Below are 10913 nucleotides of genomic sequence, written 5' to 3'. Positions count from 1 at the left end.
ACATTGATTTGGGACGGAAATTTTCGTCGCAGTGTAGTGTAAATTTCCGTCCCAATTGCAATCTGGGACGGAATTTTGGAAAAAATACTTTCGTCGCAATTCTTGCTGTCGCAATATTTAGGGACGGAATTATATCGTCCGTCACACGTTTGGGACGGAATCTGAGACGGGATGTAATTAATTGTTTTATCCCAAATATTTAATTCCGTCCCAACATTGCGACAGAAATCTCAAATTCCGTCCCAATGTTTGCGACAAAATGCCTAAAATCCGTCCCAGATTGGGTTAATTTTTTTTTTTTAAATTATTTGTTGGGATAAATTTATATAAAAATTTCAGTCACAAATAAATAATGTACGACGAATGTTATTTACAATATTCTTCCGTGATTTTAACATCCTAATATTATGCACATTTAATTGTGTCATAACAATTTCAAAAAATAATGCCAAAAGTACAATTCAATTTGTAAACATCAATAGTTCCATCAAAAACATGCAAGTATCTAACAAAATGTCAAAGCACTATCAATCATCCAATAAGTTAACCTTCTAGTAACTTGAAGATATACAAAATATCAAACTCAATTAATTCTTAAGTTCTAATAACTTCCTCGGGTCTTGGCAATGTTGAACCCAGAAACCACGTACACCATCAATTGTTGATTTGTCTAAGAAATATCCAAGGTTTGATTCTGTACAAAAACACAAGGAAAGAAATAGTCATGATCATGTGTACCCCCAAAGGCAATGTCAAGCTATCAAAACTCATATCGTCATCCATGTATTTGATATCAAATGTACCCCTTTTACAATTAATGCAAAAACAATATATCTTTGAATTTCAAATGAGAAATAATGTACCATTTTACACAATCTTTAGAAGATGCAGCTGCTCTTTATTATTCGAGATTCATTGACGTAACACATGCTTTCTTTATTGACGTAACAGCCTGCAATCAATAACATGCATCAGTGCCCTAACTACCAAGCAATATGACCATGTAATTTAATAGAGAAAAAAAAAAACAAATGTGCATGTTAATAGTGAGGAAAACAGCAAGTATGGATCAAGTAAATAATGTCAAGAGTCTGTTTCAACTGTCTTAGCATATCTACAAAAAATGGCATAAGCACTTGAGACTGTTTGAGAGAAATAGGACAAAGGCTTATGACATGTGCATAAGTTGATTTCAGGTTTATCCCATAAGCTCTCTAAGATAGCTTATTGAAAACAGTTTTATTTAATCTTTTGTTATAGAAATAATAAGCATTTATGCTATAACCACTTAATTAAGCTATTTATCCAAACAGGGCCCAAAGCATTAACACATCAATAAAACATGACAAGAAGTCTTACTCGTATGCTTTGCCTCTCAAATCCACAGTAGCTGAATGGATAGCGGGTTTTTCGATTGATGTGGCTCCAGGATTAGGAGACCAACGCTTCACCGTCATCATAGCCTAAAGTTCCTTGCAAACACATAATACTGTCAAAAAGACATTCTCTAATATGGACTCTGTAGATACATTATATAAAACCATCATGAATGTATACTGAACACGAAAGATACACAAAAATACGAAAAAGAAACATACTGAAATTGGAGCAGCACCACATTTCCACTTGTTTACAGGATTCTTCAAGTTAGTTACAGTGGCCAGGTATCCATTCAAACCAGCAGCTAGTATATGGTAGCAGATGTGTCCAAGAACCTGCAACAATACCCAACAAATTATTATAGCAATCTAATAGATAAAAAGTGCTAAAGGAGAAGATAGAAGAACTTTTACCTCATTATACATCAGAAAATTCAACCATAGATTTCTAAAGCATGTAAAGGAGGGCATTCAAGCATATAGACAAACCATTCTTTTAAACCATCATTCAAAGTAGATGCTTTCACCGTTAATGGCATAAAAATTGTTTAGTTAATGGACATTAACATCAGAAACTTGCTTACTTACCAATTGATTAACAACCACCACCAAATATTACCTAGTTGCAGCAATGGATTGTGAAGACGCCTCAGCTCTTACAGTCTTTGATTAAGCTTCTTCGATAACACCTCAAGTTGATCCAAGTTCCTATAAACATAGTTCAAAATTAGATAAATCAAAATAAATTTAATTCAAACACCATTGATTCACACACTAGTTGGTTTCAATGTAACAAAAGATATTTCAAAATACACATCCAGCCCATCAAACTTCCATCAAAACTATGAAGCAGGTATTTTCAATCACCTACACTAGTAACAATCTTCAATCTTCACAATGAAGAGTAATTACAATCTCTTAAATTTCCTTTAACACTTCATAAAATGCACAACAATTAGCTCATCACTCATACATCAACTCTTGCACATTTCTTCAAACACCAAGAAGACACAATTCCATCAAATAAAAATCACCCATTTTATCATAAAACAATAATCCCAAAAAAACAATTAATTCTACAACTACCCAAAAACAAAAAACTCAAAACAAAATTACTAATGAAGAAAGAATGTGACCAGCCTTAACCTTAATAATCTCAGAAGCTTGTAAAATTTTAAAACTAAAAATAAGAACAAACTAACACATAAGCAAAAGAGATGAGTTTACCCATGAAGCAAAGGGAAAGTCCAAACGAAGGATGCAGAGCCATCGCAGAGGAAGGTGAGTGATTTCGTATCGGCGGTCAATGATAGAAACTGAGTTGAGAGCGATGGCTGTGAGAGGGAGAGGGAGAGATCGCTGAATGGGAGAGGGAGAGATTTGGGGATTTAGGTTTTCATAGATGAAAGAGAAAGCTAACGAATGAAAGAAAAAGCTAACGAGTTGTTTACTAACATATATAACATTTGTTTTATTTATCTAATAAATAAACTTTTTTTGTTTTTTTAACAATAAACTTATTTTGTTTAAAAGGATTTTTTTCACTATTTTTTTAAGTTTTGTATATTATTGTGTTTTCATTTTTTGAAAGTATATAATTTTATTTTTACAATATCTTATAAATAACTTTATTTTTTCCAATATATAAAAAAAACTTAATTTTTTTACTATAATATTAAAACTATTATGAATTTTAATTTACATAAAAATAATAAAATTAATTATTAAAATAATTTAATTTCTTAAAAAATTTAATTTAATTTCTTTAATGTATTTCTCACTATGATTTATATAAAAAGTTAAATAAATAAATAAATAAATATATAATATATCAAGTTGCGACCGATAAAGAGATTGCATATTTCCGTCACGATGTTGGCGCCAAAATTCCCGCCCTTATTTTTCATAAAATTTTGAACTAAAATACAAATTTTGGTTCAAATATGTGACGGAAATAAAAATTCCGTCCCAATTTTGTGACAGAAATGACAATCTGTCTCAAATTGGAGACAGAATTTCAATTCCGTCCCAAAACAATAAAGATTTATTTAATAAAATATTTATGACAAAATAGCGTCGCAAATTTCGTCCCAATTCAATTATTTTGGGACGGAAAATAATTCCGTCCCGAAATTCCGTCTTAGTTTGGTGTTTTTCTTGTAGTGATCTAAACGTTTTCTATGACTAATTAACATCTGTCTACATCAAACTACATCAAAATTCACTTAATTCTTCCTCTTTTAATGATTTTTGACCTAATCCCAATCCCTTAAACCTACAACGATTGACCACTTCTATGAATCAAAACTTGTTCATAATGAGAGTTAGTCTCACCCTTACCTTAGATTATGTTTCTAAAATCCAACAGCCGCGTTCTTCGTTCTTTAGGGTTCTCTCTGACTTCTCTTCTTTCTCTCCTCTTTTCTCAGTTGTACGCGTTCTAATTTTCTCTCCCAATTACAGACTTTTATTCTTTCCCTAATTGCTCTTCTCACCACAACTTACTCTTTCCCCTAATAATTAATTATCTCAACTAATAACAATATTTCTCCCCCACTTAAGAAAATACTTATATTATTAACATATCTTCTAGCATTATAAATATATATAATAATTCACATAATATTCTAATAAAAAGCCATAAATCACTTAAATATTAATTATAAAAAAGTGGGCGTTACACATTGGCTAGATACCATAACTTCCATGATGGAAACATACTGAGTTTTGACCCTATTCATAAATACCTAAATTAAATGTGTTATTAGAAGGACACAAACCCAATCTAGATTATAAAGAGAAAATTTTATAGAGATTTTAGGATCTCTAGGTTAAATTGACCATACTCTTAGATCAATAACATGGTAATCCAAATACCATCAGCAGATGGCCTCTGTATTTTCAAACATCCAATATTGATCATCTCCTTCACCAGTAGGGAATGGTAGCAAAAAAATGCATCAACATCATTTACACTCATACCAATTCAATCAACAATGAGAACTGGCACACTTGGTGAAACTCTAAGCAGATCACTATTGATGACACCAAGCAACAAACATCACAATTTAATGGATAAAATTAACTTCACACACCCAAGTGCTTCACACAATCTCTCACATTTGCCAACCAACATAATGCCCCTTCCGGGAATTTTCATCATCCAAAAAAGTAATGGTTCTCCTAACCTTAAAGTCACTAAATCTAATCAGAGTACATCAAGGCCTAACACTAGCAAAGGTTCCCCGGTGATTAAACAAGGACTGTGTTTTTTCGTCTTTTTGGATCGTAAATATTTCTCAGAAAAATCATTCTCAGAATATTGAGTATGAATCCAATATCGATTATAAAACAAATCCATCATCTGTGACTTTAATTTGAAATACTCATGGTTCTCCCCTTCTGAATCATCAATTCCAGTAAGAACATACTTAAGAAAATCATAATTCTTAAGAAAATCATAATTACTTAAACAAGTTAGTGTTGATATCTGTTATTGTTGGTGAAAACTAAGAACTCTCAAGATCCTATTATTTGATTGATGAAGGGTGACTGTGATTGAGCTGTTTCAGCAAAGGAAAACAACCGGCAATGAGTAAGAGGTCGTTTTTATCAATCCAAATACAAGAACAAGTGAGAAAGTTCAAAATTGTAATGTTTTAGGAGAAAGTTCGCAACCCATTTACGGGAAAGGTGCAATGCTTAAGGATTTTGAGGGATGTAAGTTTCAAGGGGACATTCGAGATTTGACTGAGAAGATTCAAACTTCAGCATACCATTTTCAGAATACTAGCATAGAAGGCCTCCATGTCCTGAGAAGAGTTCCCTAATTTTATCACTTATATGACAATCCTCCAAAAAAAACTTTTTCAGTTGTTTACAGTTTTGTACCTCATGTTTCAAAAGCCCAGAACAATTATTAGGGAGCACATAGAATGTTTTGTTGCCAATTCTTTTATTTGACAAGTTCAACACCTCTAGCTTGGGAATTAAAAAGTTCATTGCAAGTAAGCTCACTTTTGAACATTCGGCTAAGCTTAAATGTGTAATCTTACAACATCTTCGTAAAACTTGACAAATACCTTTAATTATGTTATAGCACCAATTCAAATCAAGCATCTGCAAATTGGGGACAGTAGAAGCAAACATTATGATTCTCTCATCACTTAACCATCGATTATCACCCAAGTAGAGAGACTTCAGTTGAGGATATACATTAAACTGCACAAAATAATTAAAAGACCCTACACTCTCTTTCCCAATAGATGTGTATTCCATTTTGATCTCACTTAGTGAAGGGAAATTTCTAACGAATGAAAACAAGGCTGATTTTGTGAGATCATAAAAAAAACTAAGGTTTATAGACACCAAATCAGCAAGAAAGAAAGACAACTCGACAACATGTTGATCATTCAAAAAATAAGTCTTATGAAGATCCAATTGTTGTATACATCGACACTTGGATAATAGAGAGAAAATTACACAAATGAATTTAGTGGGATTGTTGATAGATGAAGGGCGATTAAGGTTTAGTTGTTTCTGCAAAGGAAAACAATCGACAATGAGTAAGAGGTTGTACAATGAGTAAGAGGTCGTTGTTATCAACCCAAATACAAGAACAAGCGAGAAAGGTCAAAGTTTTAATGTTTTGGGAGAAAGCTCGCAACCCATTTGCGAGAAAGGTGCAATGCTTGAGGAGTTTGAGGGATGCGAGTTTCAAGGGGAAATTTGAGATTTGACTGAGAAGATCATCGAGGTCGTGGCCATATAGTAGTGTGTGAGGTCGAGGGTGTTGAGGTTGGTGAATCTTTTGAAGAGAAGAGGGATGAAAAGACGGGTTTCCATTTTAACATTGAGAGAAAATTAAAGACGATTGGTGATGGAGAGGAACTTCCTGGAGACCTCAAGTTTTTGTCATCGTTGTTAATGATGAATCTGAAGATTGATTCCCAACACTCATCAGGTAAATATAAAACCATTTGTTGTTGAAAAGAAGTTATCTTCTTCCTTTTCATTGGCAGTGAACTAGGACTGCAGTTTCGATGATGGCTTGAGCGTTTATGTTTAAAGTGTTTCTGATGAGAAGAACTAAGGTACAATTCCTTCTATATATACAACTCAATATTAATTTTTTATGTTAGTGGGCTCTGTTTGTGGTGTCAATTTCCAATGAATAAAGCACTTTTGCAAGTCATCAATACAAAGTAATATTTAGGACAAAACTTATGTACAATTCTGTAGGTGTTTTTTGTATGGTTCATACTTAAAAATACATCTTTTTAGATATAACAAATTCTGATAAAATCATGGTGAACTTAGTTAAGAACCATACGAAAAGCACATTCTAAAATATATATTGTTCGTTCCTTCTATATATACAAGTAAAAAAAAATATTTTTATTTTTTGTGTTAACAGACTTTGTTTTTTTGGACTCAATTTCCTGTGAGTGAATCCACTTTTGCAAGTCATCAATACAAAGTAAGGCAATTTTATTTAATTAAAAATAAAAAATAACAAAAATAACATAATGTTTATATTTTAGCTAAACTATAATTTTGGTCTATTATACTATTTTTAGATTTTATTTTGGTCAACTTCAAGTGGTAGTTTTTCCTCTATCATCTTTTTCATTCTTAGAGTGTTTGAAGTGGAGAATCGTGCTAGATTTGTAGCTATTTTATGGAGTATTTGATGTGCGCGTAATGGTTGTTTATGGGAGAAAAAGCCTACCAATGCTTGTGCATCATGTGTCCTCGCATTGGATACGGGTCAGGATTACATGTGGTGCCACTTTCTCAATGATAATGGGTAGTTTATGTAACGCCCTTAACCCTTTCACACAATAAATCAAGCAAATAATACAATTATTCAAAAGAGTTTAGATACTACATCTTCAATTAATTCAAACATGCATAACTATGCTTTCAAAAGTTCGCAGAGGAAAATCATCATACATAATTTATCTCAACAACATAACAATTCTCAATAACCATGTTATAAGTCTTATAATTCATCACCAAGTAAAATCTCAAATCTCAAATAAATGAGCAACAAGTCTCAACAAGACAGAATTAATAACATAAATCCGACACCCTAATCAGAGTCCTAAAATAGACCTTGTGCATGAGGAAAAAGAGGTAGCCTCAAAGCTAGTCCTCAAGCAACTCACAAGCAAAAGCAAATCAATCCTGCAAGCCGTCTACACGCACTTCAAATACATATGTTTCACACTTCATTACTATGACCAAAATAATTATCATCAAATAAAATAATCAAGTGTACAAGCATCACCAAAAAATAACAAACATCATCTTGTACACATCTCCACACAAATTCACATTATTCATCACTCACATAAATCACCAAATATCACCAATACACATAGTCACCTAGTCAAGTATGGCACTTTTCACCTATTTCAAATGCATGCAATATTCTAGACACTTTTACATGCATGTGGTACCAATTGAATTCGAGAGATAATTTTACCGTATTGAATCCATCATTCCTTACAGAAAGCGTTCTTCACCATAACCGTCATTCCTTACGGAAAGCGTTCTTCACCATAGACTCGATATGATTATGAATGCATGGACTTTCAAGTAAAGACTCGACAATGCGCAAATCACCAATTCCATATTATAAAATTTTCACCATCATATAATATCTTCACCAAATTCACCATTGTATTATCAAGCATTTACATCCATACAATTTAACAAGTCATAAATCAACAAAAGAGTCAACACCATAATCATCAAGTTAAAATCACCAAAGAAATATCATCATAATCATCTGAAGGAAAATCGAATTCATAACAGAATAAATCAGCGGATAAAATTTTCGATTTTCTTTCCTTGGATCATTACGAATTACACAAGAACTAGTGATTCGATTGTTACCTCGAAGTGTGGAATATGCAGCAAGTCCACACGAACAGTGCTCCTCCAAATCTCGGTGCTAGCCAAGGAATCAGAAGTTTCCGAGAACTATGGTTTCTCGAAAAACGTGTAACCAAGACTTCAGCACTAGGGTTCTATTTATAAAACTCCTAGTGTGATCTGCAAGTCAGAAGTCACTATTGGGCTTCAGTAAGCCCAATAACTTGTTTAGTAATTTTGCTAACTAATTAGCGTTATTTACTAAACGCACCCTACATATAAGCCATACTTATATATTTCTCTTTTGACCGTTCTTTGTGTGTGACCCTATATGTTTTAGTCACGTTGGCAATAATATTAAATCTAATATTTAATACTATAAACAATGAGCGGTATCTAGCAACACATCATTGCTATCCAAGTGACAAGAATGTCAAATGATCTGACGAAACCTTTTCCATGATAATATTTATGTGTACAATTACTCCTTTGTCCTTATATTTATATTGATCTCAAGGCATAGATATTGTTGATGAGTAAATAATTTAGTGTTTTTAATATATTATTTGAGTCTATTTTATTTAGATTTTATTTGCTTTTATTTCCTTTTGTAGAACTATTTTACTTCAATTGTAAGTTATTTAATTTCAGGAACGAATATTCTAAAGATTGAGTCTTGGAGCAAAAGAAAGGAGATTTGGAGCTGATTCGGGCTAAAAATATGAAGATTGAATGCAAAAATATGAAGCCCCCAAAGTCAGAAGTTTGGCATGGCCCGTGCCACCAGCCACACGGCCGTGCCAACACCCAGAGTCACCTTTTGCTGCTTTTGGCTTCCCGGACAAGCTGCCTATTAGTTTATTTTTGACCTAAAGCACATGGTTTCTTGTGCAACACTTTGGTGATTTATTTCTTAGGGCTTAAGTCATTGTTAGACTATAAATAGGGCAGCCATCGAGCTTCTATAATCATCTTTTGTTCTTGGAAATAATAAGCGACAATTGTTTCTTTGAATAAAAGTTCATCTTTATCTTGGGATTGTTGGATGAGTCTAATGACCTAATCCCTATCAAACCAAGCCTCGTACCCTAATTTTATGTAAATATATTTTCTAATCTAATTTTACCGCTTTTATAATGAATTAACAAGTATCAAACTCATAATGCGACATCGGAGGGTTAGTACTTGTTAATTCATCATCACAAATATCAAAGCGAAGCATCGAAAGAAGAAGTTTTGATATTGGAACAAGTGAAATTAGACAAGGATTGCAAAACATGAGAATAGTCTAGCAAACCTTGAGATAATAAAGTTTTGTTCTTCAAGGATTCCAATAGCAATCAACCATGAGAATAGGCGTGGTTGCTAGAGGAACACACTCACTGAAACCGAAAGGAGATGTGATAGACCAAAGAGAAACTTGTCATTAGAAAATAGGTCCAACATAAAGTTCTAGGTTTAGGTTTAGGTTTGGTTTGTGAAGGATTTGTCACCATGACGAACCAATAATCCCAAGGCACTTTTTATTATGGTTATTTTCTTTCAATTAAAAATCCAAACTTTTCAACTCAAACTCTTTTCTAATCATTGTTGAAAGTTAATTGAATTCATAACTCCCTGTCGGAACGATACTCTTTTATTACTACATCGGTAAACTGTGCACTTGCAGATTTACTACATCAATTGTCACCCTTGTAAAGATCAATATTCATATTTCTTGATCCCGAAATATACTGAATAACGAATACGTCCAATATCTCATATGGACTTAGTTCGGCATGGCCATGCATTTTTACAGTCATATTTCAACAAGAGGCCTAAAGATATATCTCCTGTTATGAGGAGGGACAAATCCCATCTAGGACACTCATGTCCCTCAGCATGATTCATCAAGTACACATCAACCAACGTTATGGTTATCTTTTTACAGACAACGTTAGAATGACAACAAAGCACTTGAATCCACATCTAGGGATCATAGTCGTTTCAGGTCTAAGAGCGATATACACTATTATCATTGTGAGAATATCTTATGACAATTTCATAACATACTATGTAGTATTCTCACGGTGGATCAATCCAGTTTAAATATTACTCCTAATATTTATAGCTATGTATAGACTTAATATCTCATATCTATGACGCATGAGATGCGGTCATCAGTCTACATACATAATAGTCTCGACGCTTTATTATTATCCTTATTCATATTAAAGCTTGACTACGGATAAATTTAAGAATAACGTTCTTTATGATAATGTAATCTCATGATTAAGTCACACTTAATATATTATTACATGAACTATCTATTCTAGGGACTTTATTAACATTACTATAAATATAATAAAGAGTGCCATATATTATTCAACAATAAATGTCATGATACATAAGATAAGTTTAACATAAACTATTGGCCTCTAGGGCTTACACCAACATCATCATCAACAATTATCACCTCGAAGAAACAATAACGTTTCACAATCACATTTTGCACAAAGACGGAAAACTAACCAAATCATGACATTAATCATATTAAACACCCAACCATAATTGATTCATTCTCATTCTATCCTATTATTATGAATACAAAGTCATTTGCAAGTTACCTGATCATAAAACCTCATTTTGACAAAGTTCGTATATTTTCCCAAA

General features: G+C 32.7%; 1 protein-coding gene across 4 annotated transcripts; it reads right to left on the bottom strand.

The window, feature by feature from the left end:
* Positions 1-443: 443 nt before the first annotated feature.
* LOC146921916 (pyrophosphate--fructose 6-phosphate 1-phosphotransferase subunit alpha-like) lies at positions 444-2823 on the bottom strand. 4 transcript variants are annotated; one of them, XR_015012275.1, is made up of 6 exons: positions 2607-2823; positions 1794-2087; positions 1599-1715; positions 1360-1472; positions 864-952; positions 444-694 (listed from the first exon to the last, which is right to left on the bottom strand). XR_015012275.1 is itself a non-coding variant. In XM_085715142.1 (6 exons), the coding sequence occupies exons 2-5, from the start codon at positions 1848-1850 to the stop codon at positions 937-939; spliced, it is 294 nt and encodes a 97-aa protein (XP_085571268.1). In that variant the 5' UTR covers positions 1851-2087; positions 2607-2823; the 3' UTR covers positions 444-694; positions 864-936. The 4 variants fall into 4 exon arrangements, 1 of the variants encoding a protein (XP_085571268.1); XR_015012276.1 differs by having other exon boundaries at positions 1360-1463; positions 1968-2087; positions 2607-2780; XR_015012277.1 differs by having other exon boundaries at positions 1360-1463; positions 1999-2087; positions 2607-2780.
* Between the last annotated feature and the right edge of the window lie 8090 nt (positions 2824-10913).

The sequence above is a fragment of the Medicago sativa genome, chromosome 5 (assembly GCF_051527215.1).
Source record: "Medicago sativa cultivar Bolivia chromosome 5, Bolivia_mono, whole genome shotgun sequence".
In the NCBI taxonomy this organism is placed as follows: domain Eukaryota; kingdom Viridiplantae; phylum Streptophyta; class Magnoliopsida; order Fabales; family Fabaceae; genus Medicago; species Medicago sativa.
Note: the sequence above shows the minus strand (reverse complement) of the source record. Positions and strands in the feature narration are given on the sequence as shown.

What these genes read in the sequence shown, in the direction of transcription:
- LOC146921916 (XM_085715142.1), bottom strand. Translation starts at nt 1,850, where the DNA reads ATGCCCTCCTTTACATGCTTTAGAAATCTATGGTTGAATTTTCTGATG. An exon ending in ATTTTCTGATGTATAATGAG is followed by an intron (nt 1,716 to 1,793) that starts GTAAAAGTTCTT and finishes GTATTGTTGCAG; the next exon opens with GTTCTTGGACACATCTGCTA. An exon ending in GTGGTGCTGCTCCAATTTCA is followed by an intron (nt 1,464 to 1,598) that starts GTATGTTTCTTT and finishes AAGGAACTTTAG; the next exon opens with GCTATGATGACGGTGAAGCG.